The sequence below is a fragment of the Juglans microcarpa x Juglans regia genome, chromosome 4S (genome assembly GCF_004785595.1).
Source record: "Juglans microcarpa x Juglans regia isolate MS1-56 chromosome 4S, Jm3101_v1.0, whole genome shotgun sequence".
Classification (NCBI taxonomy): domain Eukaryota; kingdom Viridiplantae; phylum Streptophyta; class Magnoliopsida; order Fagales; family Juglandaceae; genus Juglans; species Juglans microcarpa x Juglans regia.
The window spans coordinates 26,623,440-26,650,008 of record NC_054601.1 but is presented as its reverse complement, the minus strand read 5'-3'; the positions used below and the strand labels follow the sequence as shown (position 1 = coordinate 26,650,008).

The window sequence follows — 26,569 nt, the reverse complement described above, 5'->3', positions numbered from 1 at the left end:
ATGCGAAACATCAAAGTCAAATGGGAGGTTGAAGGACCCAATAATGAAGGAAAAAATGCTAGCCTTGTAGAGCTAAAAAAATTGTCACACTTGATCACCTTAGAGATAGATATTAAAGATGCCAACAATCTACCGAAAGATTTGTTTTCTAAAGAGCTTGAGAGATACAAGATTTGCATTGGACATATGAGGGGTCTATATTTCTGGTATCGTGGGGAGGAGGCCGGCTTCTCAAGATCGTTGCATTTCAAACTGAATATGAGCAGCTCCCAATTGGACTTTGGGATCAAAATGCTACTAAAGAGGATAGAATATCTTTATCTAGACGAGTCGAACAGTACTAATAGTGTCTTGCATGAATTAGATAGAGAAGATTTTCAACAACTGAAGCGTCTCCATATCTTACGTAGTTGGCATCTCCCTGAGTTGAGGACATCCTTAAAAAACTTGAAAGTTTTAATCGTGCATAACTGTGAGAAATTAAGATTTATCTTCTCATCATCGATAGCCAGAGGCCTTTCACTACTTGAAGAATTGAAGATAAGAAGATGCAATAACGTGGGAGCAATATTCGTGAAAGAAGAAGAAGACGGAATAGAAGAGGTGTTCTGTCGACTGCAAACCTTGGAGCTAATGGATCTTCCAAAGCTCATGAGCTTCTTAAGCACAAGAGAAACCAATTCGGAAGGCAACGACCATGATCTTCAGGTGCCGCTTCTACATCATCAGGTACATTTACATAAGTCCATGTAAATCATGTGTCAAGCACACCATAAGCATAAACATGATTTAGTTGGCATTCCCTGTGCCCAAAGTATAATTGCATGCGCCTTTGTTAGGTTGTGGCGGAAGACGCCAACTTAGGGTGTGTGTGGATGTTGAAGTGAGTTGAGTTGAGTTGAGTTGTGATGATAAAATATTATTAGAATATTATTTTTTAATATTATTATTATTTTAAAATTTGAAAAAGTTGAATTGTTTATTATATTTTGTATTGGGATTTGAAAAAGTTGTAATGATGAGTTGAGATGAGTTGAGGTGAGTTTGGTAACCAAACGAAGCCTTAGTCTTGGGGCATAAAAGTTAAATTTGAAAACAAAAATAAGATGAAATACACATAAAAAGCTTTGTCAAGGATATGTGCATCCTCGAAATTAGTTGGGACTTAATTCTCAACAATTGGTCCAATAAAAAAAAAATTATAGCTAATAATACACTTGTTCCCCTGTTTAATTTTGCCTACTTTCAAATTCAAAGCACTGAAATCTTGATTTTTTAACTAACATGATAGACTTAATCCTGCAGCTTTCCTTTCCTAGTTTGAAAACCCTGCAGCTGGCAGGTCTGCCCAAAATAAAGCATGTTTGGAGTAAAGAGATCTTCAGGTTTCCAGATCTATTTAATTTACATGTTGCCAGATGTGAGAATTTGAAAAGTTTGTTTCCAGCAGCCACAGTGGCTACAAGTCTAACACAATTAAAGTCTCTCAAGATAAGAGATTGTGGGGTACTGGAGGAAATTGTCCAGAGAGAAGACGGGACGGATCCAACAACGAGGATTTTATTCACTAGCCTAACTTCGCTAAGCCTTGATGGGTTGCCAAAACTCAAGTGGTTTTTCCAAGGGGTGCATACTTTGGAATCGTCGTCATCTAAGGAATTACATGAGCAGGGAGGCACACTTTTCGGGGTTAATGAGGTAACAGTCCAATCAACCATCTCTCTCTCTCTCTCAAAATTTACAACGATGGAACTGGTCATTCACAATTCATTTATGTCAGAGAAATGATAATATAATCTTGTATTATATAAGTATTATATAGTTATTTTTTTTTTAAATGGTAAGATTTATTATTAAAAAGAATAATATTATATATAATTATGGATTGAAGAAATGATCTATATTTCTTTTAAAAAAAATAAAATTTATTATTAAAAAATTAATTTTTTCATATATATTTTATATTTATTTATTTTTTAAAAAATAGTACGCGACTTCTAGGTATTCTAAGATTATAAATATTATTTTTCTATTAAAAAATTATTATTTTTTATATAAATAACTTATTTATTCATTTTTTTAAAATAATTATACAATACTTGCGAAGTCTTTTTATTTTGCCACATGGGATGACGCTACCACAAAAGAGAATAGGGACTTGAAAGGGTATCTGTATGTATATTTTTTTATTAAAATATTTTTGTGAATAATTTTTAAAAAACATATTAAATAATAAACGTACAAATTATTATTATTATTTAAAAAAAAGGCACCAATCTGGATTCTGTACACTTTATCAGTACATTTTGTATGTGGAAGTATCATTTCCCATACGAAACTTCTATGTAAATTTATGTCTATAGATTCCCTCTCTTGTGGATTTGTTAAGGAAAAAGTTAAAGTGGTTGAGACTTGGATCTCGACGATGGGTTCAACAATTTTTTTTTTTTAATTGAAATTTGTAATGACTTAATCCTGCAGGTTCCCTTTCCTAAATTGACAAATTTGCTTCTATGGAATCTACCCAAAATAAAGCGTCTATGTAGTAAAGACCCCCAAACAATTCTCAGGTTTCAGAATCTACAAAGAATTCATGTTTCAAAATGTGCGAGTCTTAATAGTTTGTTTCTAGCCTCGATCGGTACTTGTCTTAAGCAATTGAAGCAAATTAGAATTAGTGATTGTGGGGTACTGGAGGAAATTATTGAGGCTGAAGGAGGAGAAACAGTGGGAAGGATGTTGGTGTTCGAGTTCCCTCAGGTAACTTCTTTGGTTCTTGAAAATTTACCGAGACTTGAGTGTTTTTACAAGGGACTGCATATTTCAAATTGGCCGATGCTAAAAAAGATGTCGATTGAAGAATGCGAGAAAGTTGAGGTACTATTTGCTTTAGGAACAGTTGAAGAGAGGCAGTATTCTCAGATGTCAATTAAACAACCCCTTTTCTGGGTGGATAAGGTAAGAGATTATAAATTATTTAGCTCTATTAAGATTTTCACATTTAGGTAGAAGACGTAGAACTGACATCATTTTCATGAAAGTGAATGAAAATTTTACATCCCAAAAGTATAAAATCATTTTGATATGTCTTTAATTAAGTTGATGAATTTAGTTAATTAATCTCTTTAAATGGTATACTTAATCATAATATGATAATTACTAAAAAAATACTCAGTTCTCCATATTCTAGATATCATGGTTTTCATTATTTAAAGTTTTTACATATTTTTTTATTATTTTAGCCAGTCACATTAGATTATCTATAAGTTTAGCTAAATTAAAAAAATAATAGTTTTACATTTGTTTTGTTATTTCTTTATTTTAAGCCCTCTTCGCCTACCGTAAATCCAATTCAAAATACAAATAGAATTTTTACACTAGAGATTCAAAAGCCAAGAAAGAAGCAAGAAAAAACAAATTAAAAAAGGAAGAGGTCCAGTTTGCTTGTTGAGTAATGAAACCAGGAAAAAAAGTTTCAGTTCAAAATCTAAGAATAGAGAGTTACGATTATGATAGAATTCAAGTTCCGTCTCTTTAATTTAATTATTTTAACTACTAGTAATGGAGACGGTAAAATATATTATCTGTGTTCATGTATTTTGTGATATCTTAAATGAAACTCAGTGTTGTGATGAATTTAACAGAGGCCAGTCTCGAGCTTGGAGATATTGAAAATTTCTAAAATGGAAAAGTTGGAAATTATATGGAATATCAAGGACTCCCATCAACGCGATATGTACAACTTTCCAAAACTACTTCATATTGATGTTTCATTGTGTGAGAGTTTGAAAAGTTTGTTTCCAACAGCCTCGGTTGCTGCAAGTCTCCAGGAATTGCAGTCTCTCATAATAACAGGTTGTGGGGTATTAGAGGAAATTGTCGAGAGAGAAGACGGGACAGATCCAACAACGAGACTTTCATTCCCCAACCTAATTTGTCTAGGACTTTATGGGTTACCAAAACTCAAGTGGTTTTTTCAAGGGGTGCATACTTTGGAATTGTCATCGTCCAAAGAATTGCACGAGCAGGGAGGCACTCTTTTCGTGGTTGAAGAGGTAATAATCCAATCAACCTCTCTCTCTCTCTCTCAGAATTTTCAGCAATAGAACTGCATCTCCACAAACCAATTTTCTTTGCTCTGCTCTGTCCTGTCTTTAATTGAAACAAGGGATTTAATCTTGTAGGTTGGCTTCCCAAGTTTGAAACTTTTGGATCTGTATGGTCTACCCAAAATAAAGCATGTATGGAGTAAAGACTCTCAAACAATTCCCAGCTTTCAAAATCTACAAGTAATAATTGTTGGGAAATGTGTGAGTCTGAAAAGTTTGTTTCCAGCCTCGATTGTTAGATATCTCGAGCAATTGGAGAAAATTAAGATTTATGACTGTGGGGTGGAGGAAATTGTTGCGGCTGAAGAAGGAGAAGCAGCAGAAATGACGTTGGTGTTCCCTCAAGTAACTTCTCTATGTCTTGAAAATTTAGAGAGACTCGAGGGAGTGCATGATTCAAAATGGTCGATGCTAAAAGAGAAGCGGAATCTTGAATGCAAGAAAGTTAAGGTAAGACGCTATAAATTATTTAGCTCTATTAAGATTTTCACATTTAGGTAGAAGACGTAGAGGCTGACATCATTTTCATGAAAGTGAATGAAAATTTTACATTCCAATATTATAAAATTTTGTTAACTAATCTTTCTAAATTATAAATTTAATTATAATACTAATCATTAATAGAAAAATACTCAAATTTCGTTACTCTGAGTATGAGGTTCATAAAAATATATGTATTTTTTTTAAAGAAGAATATACCAAAACTATTTTTAGTATAAAATATATCTAACGTATTATATAAAATCACATCAATTTATCAGTTTTCTTTTATAGAATTTCTTTACGGCTTTAACACTTCTTTTCTTATTTTTATAATATTATCATGACATAATAAAAGCCAACTTAAAGGCCCAAACTGAAAGTCACTTTTACAAATACATGATGAAATGTATTTATTTTGAACAAACGAATAAAAGTCCTTATTTGAATTGTTTAGTTTTCTTTTTATTTAAAAGTAAAACAAAAACTATATATATATATATAACATAATTTTTTTTATTAATTTAAAAGAAGCCGAGAGCTCTCAAGTTAAAATATATCTGTTATAGTGTGGGATGGGGTATGTGTTAACCACTCATCTTCTGACGAATTTTATAGCTCTTATTCCCGAGCTTGGTGATGGATAAATTGGAAATTATGAGCCGGAATGTCACTATTCAAAAATTGTGGGGTTCTTGTTATGCAAGGTGTTTGCATGCCATGGAATCTTATCGGCTTAGAAGTGATTTAATGAAAAATTACATATTATGGAATGATAAGAAGATGTTTACACGCCAAATCGCGAGGAGTATTAAGGCTCACCATCAATCTGCTCCAGCGAATTCCACCTCAGAGCAGGATTCTAACAAACACGACTCCAAGGCAGCAGATGCACTAACAAACTCTGCACAAAGGAATATTGCAGATGATTCTAGAAGGCTCGTACAGTGCTGAGGTGTCAATCATGAGTGTGTAATATTGGTTGAGAATTGTCTATAAATATAAAGTGTCATTAGACTATTGTATTCAAGAAATCTGTAGCCTTTCAAATGTATTCGTGAAATGAATCCAACTCTGAAGCATTTTTGCAAACACCTTTCTTGCACTCTTATTTCTATTACTTTTCAAGGTGACATTAAATGATAGATTCACAAATAAAATATAATAAATAACTTTCAATCATCTAATGACACATTATGGGATGGTGAATATCATTACTCCATTTAAAAAGCAAGAGGGGCAAAATGGTAAAGAGCCATGTTCCTTAATAGCTTCCTGGTCAGTAGGGGTCAACATCGAAGCCTTCGGTGTGGTTTTTGGGCAAGACTGAAACCGATCGACGAGAGTCAATATGGAGGAGCAACCGACCATAACCGGTCGATGGAGAGGAGAAAAACCAGTCGTATCTACTCTGGCAGTTCTCTGGCAGTTCACGATCGGTTCTCTGGCAGCTCACGGTCGATTCTCGGTTTGAGCTAACAGCAATGGTGGTCTGAGAGAGTAGAGAGAGAGAGAGTTGCAAAGGAGAGAGAGAGGATGAGAGAAACTTAAAATCAATCGGGGAAGTAGAAGGGAGGTAGAAGACGATATAATATCGAAACGACGCCGTTTGGTTTTAAATCGAACAGCGTCATTCCACTTATTTTTTTTATACGTTAAGGCTAAAATGACGCAGCATCGTTTCAGTTGTGTTCAAAACACAACTACAAGCATAAACGACGCCATTCCACTTAAACCAATATACCATCGGCCGGTTCGGCAGTTTGACAGTGGTTCAAACTGGGACCAAACCGGCCAACTTCGGTTTGAGCAAATAATTGTTGCACGCCAGCCTGTTCTTCACTTGTTTCGGCCTGTTCTAGTCGGTTGCGACAGGTTTGGTCAGTTCTTGTACATCCCTAATGGTCAGGGACGGAAGAAAGAGTCACGAAAAAAGACGGAGCAACCGGACATTTTGTGTTCCCTACGCTAACTGAAATGGAACTTGATGAATGGCCACTTTTCAGGTCTTGCTGCGACATTTCTTACAAGACTGCCAAATTTGTTGAAGTTTGAAGTATCTAATTGTGGCTGGGAGAAAATATTCCCAGCTTACAAACTTCTTGATCGAGAAAAACAAGCTATGATAGTCACACGAAGGCAGCTAGTGCTGAAGCATCTATCTATGCTTACAGTTGCACATTTGTGGAAAGAAAACACCTTCCTATGCTCTGGAGCTTATTCCTTCGAGTTCCCCATCTTTGGAGAATGTAATTGTGAGACTACGGACCTGTTTGGATTCAAAGATGAGTTGAGATATTTTGTGAATAGTATAATAAAATATTGTTATAATATTATTTTTTAATATTATTATTTTTTTGAAATTTAAAAATGTTGATTTATTTATTATATTTTATGTAAAAATTTAAAAAATTTATAATGATAAAGTTGAGATAAGTTTCTAATCCAAACTAGGACGAAGACGTTCTGTCACGGAGTCTTGAGTACACCGAAGCTGTTGGAATTAGCATGATTTTAATATTGTCACACATTGGCTTCGGGAGTCAAATCACTATGACACAGCTCAATGGTTATTCTGAGAAAGGGTTAAGTCTATTCCCATCTTATAAAACCATGAATTTTAATATTTGAATGTAATAATCCGTAACTGCAATCTGCAATCAACCAATTATATATATAAATATATATATATTCTCCCACGTCTTAACACACTAGATAGTTTAAATATATTAGTATTCGATACGAACTTTGGTGTTTTTAGCAACACTTAATGCTTGTTGTTAAGATACAAATAGATAATTAAATATATATTTTTCCATTAGGTTAAATTTTGGAAAAAGTAAAATTGGTGTTTAACACTCATCAATAACACCAATTTTTTTCTCATTATAATCACTGGAATGGATTAAATATACACGACCCAAACTGAGCCTACTAGGCCCAGTTCAAGGGGAGGTCTCACTACTAGAAGATAAAAGGAGAGAGAGGAACGAGAGACAAGAGAGAGGAATGGGAGACGAGGAGGGGACAACGAAAAAGAGAAGTTGTTTAGAAGGTTTATGTAAAGGCAAGTGCTCTTCTTACTTTAAAAGACGTATTTTGGGACCTTTAGAAGTTGAATATTAAGTGAAAACATTTTCATTTCCTATGGGATATTGCTACCGATATTGTGTTATATGACCTTTATTTTATTCTTAATCTATCTAGACAGTTAAAATTAAATGAGATTCTATCTTGGCATTGATAAATGTTACAATGTATCAAGATTTTTTTATTATTATTATCCCCATCAATTCATATGATACGCTTTTTTAAACTTTTAACAATCTTCAAATTCATTGTCGTAATTGAACTTATAATTAATAAAAAGTTTTTGTTTCTTATCATCCCACATATTATATTTGTTTTTATTTATTTATTTGTTTTTATTTCTAATAAACTAATTGAATTTTTTTACTTAGAGGAGTACAACATACTTGCTAAGAAAAAAAAATGTGTGGCGTAGGACGAGTAAGATTTTTTTGAAAAAATTATAAGAATATTATTAGTCTTTCTACATAGAATTTCATATTCTATATATTACTTAAAAATATATAATTTTATTTTTATATTTCATAAAATAAAAAGATAAAAAGATAAAATTATATATTTTTAAATAATGTGTATGTTTAGAATTATTATTTTTTTCCAAATAGAAGAAAAGACATCATGGAATCATGGATATAGAGGATGCCAATGTATTCAATTCATATATAAGCTTGAAAAATAAAAAAAACAATCATATATAATATACTATTAATTAACACTTCTTCTCTCCCAGATCTACTGTACGGTTCTCGATCATTTTCTCTCGCTTTTGACAGTCGCCCTCTCTCTTTCTCTCTGCTTCGCCAGGTACTCTCTTCCTATCTCTCTCCGTCTTAGGGTTTTAATTGGAACTTTTTTTTTTTCTCTGTTTTTTGGCTTTTAATCTCATTGAAATTAATTGGGTTTGTTTAAAAGAAAAGGTAGGGAAGGTAGAAGTTAGAAAATAAAATGGATTTTCTGGTGCTTGGTATTGTAGAGTTTTTAACCCGCTAAAGTGCGAGTCTCCACCCATTGTGGTATTACTATTAGGCTAGGTTGAACTAAACTCTGATTTTTTAGGTAGATGCATTTCTGTTGTTCTATTCATGGATTTATCGATGTGAATGATTCATCGCGAGATTTATAAAATTCACTGCTTGATTTTATGCATTGGATTAAAGATGTTTTTCACTTGGTAGAAGTACGTAGTTTGTCTAATGTGAGTTTCTAAAGGAGAAAATTGAGATGGCTTTCAGGGCATTTGGAGTTTGAATTAGTTTAGACTTAGTCGATATTCTTAGGGCTTTATGCTTTGTCGAGGTCCTTATGCGCGAGCCCCCACAAGAGTGCCGACTGGAAATAATGTTACTATCGATAATAACGGTACAGAGTTTACTTTTTTGGTGTATTTCTAGAAAAGTCACTGAAAGATCTATGAGGATAGGGAGGGAAAACAAATGAGGTTATGGAAATTGTCCCTTTCTCGAATTCCCCGCCCAAAAAAAAAAAAAAAGAGTTGTGTGATGGTGTTTTTTAACTGCGTTTTTTGATAGGGATATTGAACTACATTAGATGATATTCAATTCATTAAAAAGTAATTGGCTAGGCAGTATTCAAATTGTTGTATTGCTCACTTAGACTATTCATGGCGACAAATAGCATAGTTTCCAGTGCTAGAGCTGTGAAGATAACTTTATTGGTGCTTTCTTTTTATATGAAGTACCTAAGTAGTATGTATGAGGAAAGAAAAGCAAAGGAAGTGAAAAGATAGGGCTGCTGTGATATTGCCCAAAGATTATTTATTGTGGGTGTCTGCTAGATCAAAGTTAATTTATTTTCTCCATTTTGGATGAAGTTGACCTAAGTAAATATAAAGACAGTGTGTGCAAAAGCACACTATGCAGGTGAAGGAGGGCATGCCATGATCTAGTATGAGGTATATTTATCATCCTAGTTGGCTTAATCGATAGATGGGTCAAGTTGTACAAGTGCTGCTTATTTTGAGATTGGAATTGACTGAGCAAACATAAATGCTTTTCTTTTTAGAGTTATATTTGACGGTAGAGCTTCCTATGCATTACTTAGATTCTCACTTGTCTTGCTGGGTGTCTTTCTTTTGCACTTCATATGTCTTTCTAGTTCTTGAATTCTTGGATAGCTTTTCAGCAAAAAAGCCTCCCACTCTATGTTTCCACTTCTAGTACTTTCTTTAAAGATATCGAATAGATTTTTGAGATCAGATGATCTTACAGCAAAACAGGCACCCCTGTCAATTCTTCCAAAACAGGCACCAATGGAGCAGGTTTCAAGTAAATTTTCCATATTTTCAAATCCATTTGTTATTGAAACTGGGAAGAAGCACATATTCCGACTGGATTTTGCAACTGCTTTCTGACTCCTATGGAACTCTGATCCAGGAAGTCCTTGATCCCTTCGATATTAGAATTCCCTTGCTTCACCTCTTTCACTATGTGGCAATTCCCGATTCTGGGAGGAGATAAAGAGGATGACAACTGAAAATTATGGTTTAGATAACAGTTGATGTTGATGGACATATTTGATTTAACCTTTTCCCACTTATAAAAAAGTTTACCCTTTTCTTGTTAGAAATAAATTTGCTGAACCCAAGCCTTCACAGATGAGAGGAAGCCAGTATGTAAAGATGGTAACTTACTTTTTTTATTGTGTTGACCTTATTTTGATTGATGTGCCTGATAATTTATCGAGCTTGCACATAAATTGGTGCTTCTGGGGATCTCTCTCTCTCTCTCTCTCTCTCTCTCTCTCCTCTGATTTATTTTCACTAACAATTTTGGCAGTACACATGTACACTAATACATAATGCATTCATTTTTTTTCAAGTTTTTGAACTTTTACTTCTTCCAATTTAATTGAATCAGAATATCTGAAGAATTGGATGCAAGTCCATGGAGCCTTGATGTCTACTTTCCTCAAGTCGCTAGAGTTGGTGACAGGAAAGTTCATGAAAGAGTAAGAGAAGTGTGGCCCCGTTATCAGAAGGAAACACTTGCTAGGGATCCTTATACAAATAGTGATTCTAGTAGATTTCAGTTGCCATCTTATGAAAGGGATCATCAGCGTCTTGTATACAGAGACATGGCAACTCTACCAAGAGAAGAGACTCCTCGGGACTTTTACCTGGCTGGAAAGGACTATCGAGCTTATGGTCCTCAGGGAGAGCACCTTCTAAGACAGCCTGACCTTTTACATATAAATGCTGTCCCCAAAAAGAGAGACTGTTCAGGCGGATTCTCTCTACTTGAATGAGAGAGTACCATGCTTATGGTCTTGGTGCTAGACGTGAAACGCCATCCACTGTACCTTTTGCAACTGCAACATCTGCTACTGGTTATCATTATGGTGTTTCATCAGGTTCTTATCCTATTGGTGGAATGCACCCAATCGAGAGTGCCAATTTACGCGGGACAGAAACTGATCAAGTGGATAGTTTATACTCCACATATGTTGCTGATGCTTTACTGCACAAAGACAAGACACATCATTATCAGGCTGCCCAGCCTGAAGCGGTGCCTGTGCCAGTTTCGTCTCGGTACTCTTTTGCTGGTCTATCATTCCTACACCACTGACTGAATTTGCATCTTTAACATACGTATCCATTTGTATTTGGACTTCTGTTTATTGGCACCTGATGTGCATATGAGGCACTCTTCAGTTGCATAATGTATGGATGAGGGAACAGTTTTGGGTTCCAAATTTGTCCAGAACTGTGTAAGCGGCATTTTGGTACCCATCAAATTTCTTCAGTGTTCAGTGGGAAAAAAAAAATCAGAATTCTAGCCAAGTCCAAAATTTGGCTAGAATGTTAACTTTTGGTTATAGTATCAACTTTTGACTAGGTGTGTCCACATTGGACTAGCCATCTTAATGAAAAAATGCATGAACCTTGAATGATAGATTGAGATACACTGGGGATTGCTTTGTGCATCCCTTACGTGCATGCGGATGAGAACATTGAGAAGTTAAAATAATAATAAAAAGGATTTGCCCTCAGTGGAAGTATGCCACATCACAGGCTTGCTGCAGTATTATACAACGAATGTTATTCTAGCATGTTAGACCATATACAATCACAATTATTCGTAACGTTTTCGTATTATCATCAGGAACAGAGATGAAAATGGGCAATTTAAACTTGATGGAAGAAAGAAGACCCATTAAAACTAAGGCGAATGAAAATTTGTTCAACATTATGTAATACTGATAAGAAAGAGGTCGGCATTACATGAAAAGGAAACAAAGCACAAGCACCCAATTTTAGATCACAAATACAGACCCAACGCAAAGGTTTGTCATTTATTTAGAAGAGTACTCAGGAAGTCCTTCACAAGCCTACTTGCAGGAGATAATGCTACACACTAGATGAACGGTTTTGGGAGCAGCAGTTCATCCTTGCAGACCAATAATACCTGCACAAAATTCCGAGGTAATATTAAACATCATGCGAGCAGAAGGTAAAAGACAAGACAAAAGAATATAGAAAAAACCCACAATGCAGATTTTTTCATAGATCAAATAGACATTATATGCTATTTTCAAAGAGAGAGAGAGAGAGCGCATTGGTAACACCTTAGGACTAAACTGGCTAGAGCATACTAAACTGGTGCAGGGTGGTGTTTAATTAGGCAATTTCAACATAAGTAATGCTAGATACAGTCTTAAGACGATTAAGCCTCACACACTCCTCCTTTGGAAAATAAATAGTGCCTGTTTGCCTACATTTTTTAAAGGAAGGTGTGTGGGGCTTGCACACCCTAGAACTGTACAAATCATTTCTCTTTCAAACATATAAAGATTTAAAAGAACTATGACATTCTTGTGCACAAATTTTATGAGCTCTCATATGCTGAATATGCCTTTTGTGTTCTTCAACGCAATTCTTGATTACTTGCAAAATAAGTTTTACAAGCTTTCAAATGGTACGTCTGTTTAAAGATCTAATTGTAGAAATTTAATTGATACTCCATGAAGTGGTATACTTGGCTGCATAAGTAGCAGGAAGAGATTTTATGGTTTACTGGAAGCCATGGAGTGTTTACAAATGAAACGTGCCCAATGTGGCATTTCACATAAAAGTGTGGAAATTTTATTCCAGTGTTTGAATGATTTGAAAATCTCGAGATGTATACTTAGTTTCTGTTCCTACGTCATCAGCTGGGACTTCATCAGTTTAATTTGATTTCACCAAAAAGCATGGTTGCAATAAGTAGTTCACAATTGTGTTTTTGTTGAAATGGGCACCACATTTTTTTTTTAACTTTTTATTGGTTCAAATTGATATCTTCACATTAAGAATCGCTAATCTTATGTTAACAATGCAATTTTTATAAAAAATTTCTGCCACCCTAGAATATGTAGCAAACTGTGCCTTAAATTTGTTTGGGAGTTGTCAAATCATAAGGTTTCTTTAGTAATTGGAACAGCAGGGAGTCTTCGACTCTTAACTTTTCACTCAATCCCAATTTCAATGATCGCTTGAACAAACAGTTCCTATTGTGTTTCTGCACTGACAGAGTAAACTTTGTTGGTAATCATATAGTGGTTCTTTGTAGGGTTGTTGGGACATATGGTTTTCAGCCTTCTACCTGAGAGTAGCACACAGAGGAGGTAATTATAGCAGTCTGGGTTCTAGTCTAATTGGCACCATGTGATTAGAAGATAAAGTGATGAGGTCTCTAGAGGATAGTATTGTTATTATCATTATTTCCTTTTCACCAGCTGTTTTGGCAAACTAATCGAAAGGGTACATAGAACAATATCCCACGCAGATAATATAAAGATAGTTTGAATCTCTTTTAAGACAATTTCTATATATAGATGATACCATTTATTAGCAATGCAGCCAATTAGATTATGACTTCTCTGACTGATGGTATTATCAGTGATTTCAAAGCGACCAAGCGATCCGAAAATCTCCTCTTCAAAGATTTTTTCATGGCACTGTGCTGCTCATTCAAAATATGGCCATATTCATGGAGTCAGTGGCATGTCCCCATTCTTCTTACGACCCTCCAAGCTATTAAAAAATTAATTACTGTCAATCGCTCCCAATTCATGCTGTAAGACAATTCTAGACTCATACAGCAGCAAAAGCAAGAGCAGCTGCCCTCTCAAAGCATCACCCTAACCTTCTTTCTTGGTGGTTAGAGAGCCATCTGTGTTTGGTCATACCAATCTATAGGAGGATTTATCCACTAGAAATGTATAGTTGCTTTTCTCTTGAACTTTACCTGTAAGTTCACTCGGCAGAAAATTCTCTGTTTGAAGCAATTTCATCCGGACTTTTAGTACTTACCTATGCTTAGAACTGATAATTCCCACTCTTCTGTTTTGTGCAATCTTTGAGGAGAGACCATTACATAGCAGAGAATCATTCCTAAAAATGAAACTGTTCTTTTCTTGTGCAAAAAAGTGATAATTCTCTTATCTGACAGTTTATATTCAGTATCTGTGTGATTGCGTTGGGTGGACACCTACTCTTTAGTTTTAGATATTATTTTGAAGGCATATTACTAATTTCTTTGGTGTTAGAGGATGGAATGAGAGTGATATATGCATCCATACTCGACAGTTTACTCTGTCTAAGTCACTTTGTACATTATTTCTTTGGCCAAATAATGTACACGAGTCTTTTCAATAAATTTTTATTTTGTTCACCATGTTTGTATCAAATACCCTTCTGATTTGGATTAAAGCATGTTAGGCCTAGCAAATAAAGAAAAAAAGAGTTTGAGCTATTGGGTTTTATATTACCATCTTATTGTGACTGTAAAATTCTGATGCTTGATCCAGGGGTTACTCAGTTCTTCAAAAAATTGGATATTGGTTCGCTGGATATTGGGGATTATCTAGGTACTACATTTGCCAATTTTCTTTTTCGAGTAACTTTGTTTGCTGTTTCATTCTGACTGTATTGATCCGTTATTTCAGCAATCGGTGCAATATTTGCTGCCACGGACTCTGTATGTACATTGCACGTATAGCAGATATCAGCATGTTATCATGTCTTCAATCGGATAAGGTATCTACACTTCAAACCTGAACTTTCGTGCGATGGTGCAGGTGCTTAATCAGGATGAGACGCCTTTACTCTACAGTCTTGTATTTGGGGAGGGTGTTGTAAATGATGCAACATCAGTGGTACTTTTTAATGCAATCCAGAGTTTTGACCTCAATCATATCGACCCCAGGATTGGTTTGCATTTTATTGGCAACTTCTTTTATTTGTTTCTCACAAGCACAATGCTTGGGGTGATAGTAAGCCTCTCTCTCTCTCTCTCTCTCTCATAGATTCCTATGTATTAATGCACGTGTGTTATGCTACATGTGCCATTCTCCTGCGGTATGACATCTCTTTCCCCCTGCAGACCGGGCTGCTAAGTGCATAGATCATCAAAAAGCTGTATTGTGGAAGGTACGTTTGTCAGAATTGGAATGATCGAGTCAGTTGCTTTTACTGGTATTGCAACAATAGTATTCCATTGTTTTTTTTTTTTATAGGTAACAATAGTATTCCATTGTTATTATACTAATGTTGAAAATGGACCTAGTCTCATAATAAGAAGATGCTTTGTTTGGTCTTTAGATCGTACGCTAGGTTTTTATTTGTTGAAAGTGGTCTGGTGACACCTAATATTTAAGGTCTCCTGATTTGGCTTCTGAAGAAACTTTTAACTGATGGAGGAAAGAAGTATTAGAATCATATACTAAAACGAAATTCTGATAATACAATTTTTCTCATGATTTAGGCACTCTACAGATCGTGAAGTTGCTCTTATGATGCTCATGGCATACCTTTCATATATGATGGCTGAAGTAAGATGTCTAATAGTTTAACGGCACTCATTTCTCTTTCTATGCTTCAAATGCTTTATGTAGACGGCAGATTTGATAGATTGCTAATTATTTTTCATCTCACTAAGATGCTACTGTATTTAATCTGTTATGCAGTTGTTCTATTTGAGTGGCATTCTCACGGTATTCTTTTGTGGGATTGTGATGTCCCATTACACCTGGCACAATGTGACTGAGTGTTCACGAATCACTACCAAGTAATTCTTCTTAGAAGCTATCAAGCCATTTTAACCCATTTTTCATATGTAGAACAAAGGTCAATTTGTCATATACCTAATGCTTTAGATTTTCCTTCAAATTATCACAGGCATGCTTTTGCAACCCTTTCATTTGTTGCTGAGATCTTTATCTTCGTTTATGTTGGAATGGATGCCTTGGACATTGAAAAGTGGAGATTTGTCAGTGGCAGGTATTATCAGCATAAGAGCAGACGACTAACTAGTCCTTTTAGTTCCAAGCTCTTAATATGTTGAACCTTATATCTATTAGTAGTAGTAGTAGCAGTCTATGTAATTTTTCAGAAAAAATGTATGATATAGCTGCCTTGCTGAGACATTATTTATTGCTCTAACATGCAATGCTTGATTTTGCTTTCTGCAGTCCTGGAACATCTGTTGCAGTGAGTTCAATACTGCTAGGTCTGATTATGGCCGGAAGAGCAGCCTTTGTTTTCCCCTTATCATTTTTAATCAACTTAGTTAAAAAATCTCCAAAGGAAAAAATCAACTTCAGGCAACAAGTATGCTTTCTGTTTCTTTTGCAGCATAATTCTGTTTTTCTCGTACTTCATTGATGTACCAAATCTCACCACCATATTTATTGTTGTAGGTGGTAATATGGTGGGCTGGTCTCAAGAGAGGTGCTGTGTCTATAGCACTCGCTTATAATCAGGTAAGATATGGACACGCTGTTATATTTATAACTAAATAGAAAATTTGTTAAGAAATAATTCATCAGAGGGAAATTTCAGTTTCTTTTATGCTCTTCCACTTGAAATAAGAACACTTGAATGGTGCATGCATGCGTGCGTGGGTGAGAGACAGATAGAGAGATGGTAGCAGTGGAAAATTTAGTAAACCTTTTACTTTTCTAAATGCAGTTCACAAGGTCAGGGCATACTCAATTGCGAGGAAATGCAATCATGATCACCAGCACCATAACTGTTGTTCTCTTCAGCACAGTGGTGGGATGTCTACTGCCTTTTCTGTGATCTGTGAAATCATATTGACTTGATTTAATTTGTTCTATAGTGATAAATATTAATCTTTCCATTCTTTTTTCGTTCACTTTTAATTTTATTGTGTACATGGTTGGTCCATTGAGGGTCAAACTTATTTACTTGGCACATCTTCTGATGTCACATTAAAAGAGCCCAATCTGGCCTCTTGATATGCCAAGGGTTTGTATTTTCTGAGAATTAGCTGATTCATTTACAATGAAAAGAGAAATTGCAAATATGTTGCTTGCTGTTATGGTCTTCACCGTTAAGCTTCTTAGCTATCAAGAATATGGGTGTTCCATTGCTCAAAGCTCCATTGGACGAGGGCTTGCTGTCAGATGCCTGCTTCCTCCATATTTATTCTTTATTATTTGTTTGGCAAGAGCATCATGGACAGAATTTTATGTAGATACAATTAAAGTGGATCAGTTCCACCATGATTCCAATTGAGGTTTTGGGTGAGCTCTATATATGTGTTATTTTCTTAAGAGGAACGATGCTTCTTAGGGGAACAAGAAAACCAACTGCCCTTCACATGAATTTTTGTAAGGAAAAAAGTTACATTTATGGTTGCTTTTGGCATTAGGATTGCTTGCGATGTTGTATGAATGAGTTTTGCATATGAAATTTCAATGTTCTTGGTAATGGTAATAACACTTCATATTTGTTTCTGGTCAGGTGTTTGGTTTGCTGACTAAACCTCTTATTAGGTTCTTGCTTCTACATCCAAGACACACAGCCAGCAAGGTACAGTCAGATCCGTCTACTCCAAAATCTGTAACTGTGCCTTTTCTTGGAGAGGGGCAGGATTCTGTGCCTCTTCTTGGAGAGGGGCTGGATTCTGAGTTTGACCTTCCTGAAATTACCCGACCAAGCAGCATACGTGCACTCCTGGCCACTCCTACCCACATTGTTCATCGGTACTGGCGTAAATTCGACGATGCCTTCATGCGCCCCGTATTTGGTGGCCGGGGTTTTGTTCCCTTTGTTCCTGGGTCACCAACCGAACGGAGTTTTAATCAAGGGCAATGAGAAGGCGGCAAGCAAAGAATGTAGAATGTGTTGTAGATTGCATACATCTTCTGGACAGTAAGGCACCACATGCCTTTGAACCAGCTTGTGAAATATTTGCTTCTGCACTGCGAATATCTCAGCGGGAAGGCCCAGAGAACATAAAGGATGTGGATACAATAGGGTAGCGGGATGGCTGTGCACCATAATCTTTTGAAACTGCTGCATATCATGTATAGCTGATTGTACCAATCAAAAAGAAATCATTTAGAGCTGATTGTGTTTGCCCCTAGCTCTGGAAGGGGTTTGCCCTTTTTTTAACACGTCAATTGACATCGTGGTTATTTTTGTGATAATAAGTTGTTGGGTGTTGTTAAGTTCTTTTTTTTTTTTTTCCCTAAAGTGACGTCATTAGTGAAAATAGCATTACTACAAGAGAATAGATCATATTACAAACCATTTCAGGCCATATCAGATCATGCTTCTAGTGCCTAATGGGGGGTCCTTCCACTATAAAAATCTAATAAATATGGTGGGATTTCTATCAGAGAGATTTTTCCCAACTTATTGTTGGAATATGCCCATTGCACTATTGAATGCGCACATCGATTTTGTGATCGATGTATCTTGATTGCTCTCCATTTTTCTAGTTCTTTTAACAAAAATCTGGTATCTCTTGCTACCCCCTTCTGATTCCCAGTTGCTTGCTTTGTGGGGGTGTAGTTAAGTTATTGTGATGCCTGCACTTTTAAATGAGTTTAATTTTCTCATGACTAAAGAAAGATTGTCAATGATATTTGGACAAGGGGTTACGATGCTCTCGTACTTTGTTGTGTGTAAGTGAGAAGTTTGGTTCACTGGTTTTTCTAATAAGATCTAGCATGAAAAAATGCATGACCCTTAAATGATAGATTGAGAGACACTGGTGGATGCTTGGTACATACCTTACGTGCATGTGGATGAGAACATTGAGAAGTTAAAATAATAATAAAGAGGATTACCCTCAGTGGAAGTATGCCACATCACAGGATGGCTGCAGTATCATACAACGAATGCCATTCACAAAATTTGCAGTAGCTATTTATATGCCCAGGGGCATTTCACTTCATTTCTCAATGCTATATTTATGTGTATTCTAGCATGTTAGACCATGTACAATCACAATTATTCGTAACGTTTTCGTATTATCATCAGGAACAGAGATGAAAAGGGGCAATTTAAACCTGATGGAAGAAAGAAGACCCATTAAAACTAAGGCGAATGAAAATTTGTTCAACATTATGTAATACTGATAAGAAAGAGGTCGGCATTACATGAAAAGGAAACAAAGCACAAGCACCCAATTTTAGATCACAAATACAGACCCAACGCAAAGGTTTGTCATTTATTTAGAAGAGAACTCAGGAAGTCCTTCACAAGCCTACTTGCAGGAGATAATGCCTACACACTAGATGAACGGTTTTGGGAGCAGCAGTTCATCCTTGCAGACCAATTATACCTGTACAAAATTCCGTGGTAATATTAAACATCATGCGAGCAGAAGGTAAAAGACAAGACAAAAGGATATAGAAAAAACAACAATGCAGATTTTTTTCATAGATCAAATAGACAAATTAAAAATGGGCTGTAAATTATGTTCAAATTATGCATCGATCATACTTCTGGGTGATTTGGATAATTTACATACCACAAGCTACTCGGCCACCAGCATTTCCGGTGCTTTTGCTAAGCTCGTGTCCCCCTACATATCAAATAATTATATTAAGTTAGAAGTGGCAATGATTTTTTTTTATAAGTAAACTTTATTAATAGGAAAAGGCTTAGCTCAAGTATACAGGAATTTTTTTTTTTTTTTTTACAAGTAAAAAATTTATTAAGCACAATGTAATAGGCAAAGCCCGAGTACACAGGAAGTATACGCACGATAAGCCTAAGTACCAATAAACAACAATGAGAGATGCAAGCAAATCATGAAAACTGCCCTCATTACAACTAAATACTCTGACGCCCAAGAGAATAATGTATTATAAAAAAAATCTCTTCAGCTCATCCAAGGAATGGCTCCTGGTCTTCAAAGCACCTCTTATTTCTCTCCATCCACAAACACCACATAATACAAAGAGGAATAACATCTTCCACACAGCAGCGATGTGAATATTTCCCCTAATACCTGTCCAGCACTTCAAAATTTCCACTCTGCCAGGCATAACCCATACCACACCAGTCCTGTTAGTAATCTCATTCCACAAGAACCTGGCCACATCACAAGTAACAATAGATGATCCATTCCCCATTTTTCTTACACAAGAAACACCAATCCATAATAATGAGACCAAATTTCCTCACATTGTCAGTGGTGAGGATTCTCCCAAGAGAAGCAGTCCATATAAAGAAAGCAATCTTAGGAGGGACCTTAAAACTTCCAAATAGCCTTCCAAGAAAAACAATAATCATTAGAGAACCCCAAAGAGCCTTATAATAGGAACGCACCGAGATCCTAGAATTTCCATCAAGAGTCCAAATCACCCTATCCTCCATCACATTACCAAACAAAAGAACATAGCATACAAGTCGTCAAAAAAATCAGCAAACATTCCAAGTTCCCAGTCATGAGCCGCTCTAAAAAACTGACATTCCAATGGAAAAAACCATTAGAACTATAACGCCCCAATAGAAGGCTTAAACCACATGGCCTATACTCCAAAAGGACTAATTAATGATACAACTAGAGCCCCATTGGAACCTTATAAAGAACAAGAACTTCTCATTCTCAAGCAATGTGGGATCCTTTACACCACTTACCCTTATCCTTATCATATGGAGTATCACAAGAACACACCAACAAGCCAGCCGCCAAAGCTTCTTTTGTCACTAGACATCTGCTAAAGAGTACAAAAAAAAAATTTTGATAAGAAGAGTAGGGTAGGAAAAACATACTTTAGAGCCCTAAACCACACCAAACATCATGCCAAAAATAGACACCATAACCTCTTCCAAACCTCAAATCTGAAAAAGTTGGAGAACCTCTCCCATCCAGAGCGAATATTTTTCCACAACCCCGCACCATATGCCCCCTCACTTCATTAGAACACCAACCCTCCTAAGACTCCCTGTATTTTGAATCTATAACGACTCTCCACAAACTCTCTCCTTCCCTTTGATATCTCCACAACCATTTCTCCAAAAGTGCTTTATTGAAGATCCTCAAGTTATGCACCCCCAAACCACCACAAGATGCCGGAAAACAAACTTTATCCCAGCCAACAAGGTGAAGCTTAAGCTTACTTCCCAATACCTTCGAAAAGAGAATTACGAAACATCATCTCATTTTGAGAGGCCACACTAGCAGGTAACAAAAATAAGGAAAGAAAGTATGAAGGGAGGTTAGATAACATACTTTTGATAAGAGTTAATCTACTGCCCTTAGAAAAATAAATCATTTTCCAACCTGCCAACCTTCTATCATTTTTTTCTAACATACCCTCCCAAATAGATTTCACCTTGAAAGCAGCCTCCAACGGAAGGCCAAGATATTTCAAGGGCAGCGAAGAGACCTTACAACCCAGAATGTTCGCCAAACCTTGAACATTATTCACTATATCCACAGGAACCATTTCAGACTTCGAAAGATTCACCTTCAAGCCAAAGACAGCTTCAAAACAAATCAGAAGAGCCCTCAAATATAGAATATGACCATTGTGCAGATCACACAAAAGTAAAGTATCATCAGCGAAGAGAAAATGAGAAATATTAACACCTCCCACAGAGAAACCAGAAAGAAAACCTCCATCAACAACTGCTTCCAACATACAACTAAGTGCATCCATGATAATGACAAATGGAAAAGGGGAAAGAAGGTCCCCTTGCCTTTATCCCCTAGAGCTGTTAAAGAACCCCTCCAGTGCACCATTCACCAAAACTGAAAAAAGGGGCTGTAGTAATGCAATGCCTAATCCATGAAATCCATCTTTCCCCAAAACCACACCACCCAAGTAACATAAGAAATCCTAGTTAACATGACCATATGCATTCTCTGTCAAATTGGTTTGAATACCCTTTCGATAAGGATTGCTTTCATTATATAGAAGGGATTTTACACAATAAATGCCAAATTTCCAGCGCCTAATATCTATGCCAGGTAAGTATTTACACAGTTATGTATATATCTAGCTAGAAAGGAAAGTATCTAACTATAAAGGAAAATGTTACTAAAATTACAATAATGATACTCAAATCATATCTTCGTGACATCCCCCCTCAAATTGATGCTGGGAAATCTAGAAGCATCAATTTGTCAAGCAAGAACTGATGTCCAGATATTCATTAGCATTAAGGACCGAATCCAAATGCATTGGCAATAAATGCATAAAAACAATGGAATAAGTACATAAAAAACAGTGATTATCACAGGAAAATGGGAGACAGTAAAATATACAGCCCTAATCTACAAGTACCTCTACAAGAAGAAACCAATCTAAGGGCATGTTTGGACACTTGGAGTATATCAGAATTTTGTGAATAGTAGTGAAATGATTTAAGTGAAGATGTTTTATTAGGTTTTGAGAAATGAGAGAGAAGAAGCTGAATAAAAATATTAGAAAATTATAAAATTGTTTGAATATTATTTTTTAATATTATTTTTGTTTTGATAAAAAAAAATTGTTTGAAGACAGGGAGCGTTTCTTGGATGAGCTGAAGAGATTCTTTTATAATGCTTTATTTTCTTGGGCTTCGGTCATTAGTTGTAATGAGACATTTTTCATGATTTGATTGTATCCCTCACTAGTGCTTAGTGGAACGTAGGCATTTTTTGTGTATACTTCTTATGTACTTGTGCCATGCCTATTCTTATCAACAAAAATTCTACTTTTACTTAGAAAAAAAATTTGTTTTGAAGTTTGTAAAAATTGTATTATTTTTGCATTTTATTTTAAAATTTGTAAAAATTGTATTGATTTTTGTATTTGAATAATGATTAAGTAATGATTAGATGAAAAAGTTGAAAATTTGAAATTGAAAAATTTTGTGTTTAGAGTGATGCTTGGGAATGAAATTATGAAAAAATTTGAGAATTATGATAAGTTTTGACAATTTTGAGAATTCACAGTGTTCAAATGTGCCCTAATGCACCTTTTCTAGAATAACTTCAACAGCACTTAGGGAAATGGGAAAAATTCAATAACAGAAGTCCATATTAGAAACCAATTCAAAGGCTTCAGACTTGAGAGTAACATCATTTTTTTAACCTCTGACAAACTTGAAAGGGGATATCAAAATCTCAGTTTTCTAATATTTACCCTAAATATCTAGAGCTTTAGCTTAAAGTGGTGACCTTTACCCCCACAAAAACAAAAACAACATAAAAGCCCTTACTCTTCTTGTTTACCAAGTAAAACAATTTATCAACACAGATGCTCCAATTGTGACTTAGTGGTTTACATATAGTTGGCTTTAATCATGAATATACAGAAAATAAAACTAAAACAGAACGATTTCAAGCATTGTGTTTCAAGAGTTTACCCTTGCCAAGATCATCCTGATCTCCATGGACAACAACAGCTCTTCCAATAATGGAATTTGGTCCAGAAAGTGGAATCTGCAAAATTGTAAAATACATCAGTGAAAAGTAACTAAATATATGTGCACAAGTAAAACTTAAACAGAAGATGAAACACACCAGCTTGTCAATTATTGTGAACTTGGCTGTCCCTGTATGAAAAGAGATACCATCCATTAGTGCACCACTGTGTGTCAGAACAAAATACATACCCATCTTAAGCCTTCTTATCAGGTAACTAACAGCAGAAACAATTTGCTCTGCATATTATTTTTTGGTAAATTTTTTGGTAGAAGACTGTAGGCACCATTAGACGCAAACTGCTGGGAAATCAAAGCAGCTTGCCTGGAAGGTGACCCGTATTAACAATTGATGTTTGAGAAGGGTCTCTTAAAACGGCTAAATCCTATGCCATTTCCCTCTTCTCTCCCTTCTCTTTACCCATCCAAAAAATAAAAAATAGCAATAATTAGAAAGAAAAAAGAAAAAAAAAAAAAAAAAAGAACGTTAGAAGTTCGGTAAGCAGATTGTTGACAGAGATCGAAGAAAGAGATCTCACAAGGACTGGCCAGTTAACTTCTATGAGCCACTTGATTTGGTTACAGCCACTTTGGCAAGTCAAGATCAAGGGTACTCATAGAAGTGTTCACCTTTCCCTTGGTACATGTACCCGGTAGCCTCCCCCCAACAAATATAAAAATCACAGACAAATGAAAAATACTTGGTTGCAATGGAGTTAAGGTAGAGTAAAATAAACAGAAGGGCAGCTATAGTAGATGACTCAGGGAAGAGAAATGGGAGATAGAACTAGGAACTTAAACACTAGCTGCCGCTGGCTTTTCATATAAAGTTGGGCGGGCAAGAAAGATCACAGCAGCTCATCCTCAAAGTTGGGTTACTCCCCTGCATATTATAGAACATGATAGAGTCCAACGATTGGGAAGCTGTCAACGAATGACCAAGGGGATAGAGGTAAACACAGCACATACAATCATCACCAACAGTGACATTTCCAAGATCACCAGCATGCCGATTCTCATCCTCAGGAGCACCATGCTCTTTGCCAGCAGGATTGAAATGTGGTCCTGTAAGCAGGTAGATTAAAAATAAAATTAAAGACAAAAGGGATTAATGTGGAGCAAAGTGGGGTTTACTCTGCTCTTGGACTGGATGCTTTAGATACGAAGAAATAAACATCATCTCTTTGGACTATACCAGTTGACATGCAACCATTTGTTGTGTCCCCAAGTGCATGAACATGGAAGCCATGGAGACCAGGCTTAAGGCCAGAAATATTTCCAGTTACTGTTGTAGAGCCTGAAAATTTGAAACAAAATGTCTTTCAAAATGTGAAAAATAGAGACATCTACACTTGCTGGATGATCAGACAGGATTTCCAAGTTACCATCAGCTTCTTGGGTGAAGTAGATAGTCCCACTACACCCTCATTGCTGCCAAGAACAGCCACAGCATTCACCATCGTTTAATGTGTTCTAAATGAAACAGCTTATTAGAACTATATTACATAAGACGACCTCAAAATGGAAAAAGGAGGACAGACAAAGGTGGAAAGCAATACAATCAACCAAAAGGTCTACTAGAACATAATTAAAAATCAAAGTATGCTCTCAGCTATGGTAATTGGATTCATAAATCCCTCCCTTCCAATGATGTTCGGATAGCCAAAAAGGAGGTGCTTTTTCAAAAATAATGCAAGATAATCCAACTCTTGACTGCTTATTTCTTTTTGCCGGAAAACCTTTTCTTTGAAAAGAAAGTCGAAATTTTCATCGTTTCGAAGCTAGCAAACAGGTTTACCACACACACACATACATATACATAAATATATCCACACACACACACACACATATATACATAAATATATCCACACACACATCACTTGCTTTCACTGAAGCTAAAACCCTAAAACCTCAAAGGAGAATATATATTCAAACAATAGCTAGAAAACTCGATTCCCAGGCACAAATTTAAATTTAGATTATATATATCCAAAAGGCCCAATCGAGTAGAATATTCATTTTTTTTCCTACTCAGAAACAGCAGTAAATGCAATATATTACGAGTCCACACTCCAAAGTCCAAACTACCGGATAACAGCAATTGCATAGGCACAGAGTATGAAGCTGATGCGGCTAAAACTGAAGTCGGAAAAAGACTACCCAATGTACCCATTATCATTTCTCTCTTAATTTCCCCAACCTTCTCAACATCCAACCAAAGAGTACAACATATACTATACAAAATCAGATGGGAAACAAAGATCATCATTATGTAACACACCTAGCGCAAGACCCGATGAAACTGTGAAGAATAACACTTGGCAAACTTAAGTGCAAACTGTGAAGAATAACACTTAGCAAGCTTAAGTACATACTCCTTATGTGTAAATATTTAACTTCCTCAGTCGAATCGCCCCCAAAAATGGAGTACTACCAAGAAAAGGAGCAACCTTTATTACGAATCAGATGAAAAGAAACAAAATCCAGACAATGAAAGAACAATATCAACCCACGAGATAAAAATCAGGAGTGAGAAAAAAATACAGGGAAAGAGAGAACTTCGAAGCTCACCCCAGAATATCCCTTGAGAGCTCAGCAGAGAGGAACAATCAAACCTGAAATCAGATAGAGGGAGAGAGAGAGGGCCCGGGCCGGGGGCGGGGGGCGGCGGGGGGGTGGGGAGGCGCGGATGATCCAACTTAAATCGGGGTAATTTACAGTAAATTGAGATGACAGTAAAAAATTAAATAAAAAATTATTTTTAATATTAATATTATTTTAAAATTTAAAAAAATAAATTATTTATTATATTTTAAATAAAAATTTAAAAAATTATGATTATTAAATTAGATAAAATTTTTATATCAATCCTAGCCTCTACTTTAAATTGCAATTGAAATTTGGATTGAATTGAAATTAATTATGTTTAATCTAATTTAAAATTAAGTCTAATATTCAATCACTTAATTCTAAAATTATTAAACTCATATCAACTTAAAAGAGCAATGATAGATACAGTCTCCATTTGGAGACTGCAATATAAGCGTATCCTTCTTAAAATGATGTTTTTTCTCATTTTATAAAAAGTCTGCACATACAGTCCCCAAGTAGGTAGGGTTGAAAAACCGAACTATCGGTTCGGTTTTGGGCCCAAACCGAAACCGATAGTTCGATTTTCCTGGAGAGACCAATCTGGTCGAAACCTGCCGATTAT

The 26,569-nt window shown here is 35.7% G+C and overlaps 1 protein-coding gene, 1 non-coding gene and 2 pseudogenes across 7 annotated transcripts in view; 2 read left to right on the top strand and 2 right to left on the bottom strand.

The window, feature by feature from the left end:
* Window positions 1-4,625, top strand: part of LOC121262410 — a 168,335-nt gene extending 163,710 nt beyond the window's left edge. For all 6 annotated transcript variants that reach the window (XM_041164887.1, XM_041164886.1, XM_041164885.1 and 3 more), the window contains 3 exons: window positions 2,895-2,958; window positions 3,645-4,055; window positions 4,185-4,625. In XM_041164887.1, the coding sequence (XP_041020821.1) occupies window positions 2,895-2,958; window positions 3,645-4,055; window positions 4,185-4,610 (901 nt within the window). In that variant the 3' untranslated portion in view covers window positions 4,611-4,625. The remainder of the gene's footprint in view (window positions 1-2,894; window positions 2,959-3,644; window positions 4,056-4,184) is intronic.
* A 9,848-nt stretch (window positions 4,626-14,473) lies between these two features.
* Window positions 14,474-18,053, top strand: LOC121262420 (annotated as a pseudogene).
* A 977-nt stretch (window positions 18,054-19,030) lies between these two features.
* On the bottom strand, window positions 19,031-26,026 carry LOC121262422 (annotated as a pseudogene).
* LOC121263946 lies at window positions 23,838-23,943 on the bottom strand. Its single transcript, XR_005940425.1, has one exon. It is a non-coding gene; the product is annotated as a small nucleolar RNA snoR109 (small nucleolar RNA).
* Window positions 26,027-26,569: the final 543 nt, after the last annotated feature.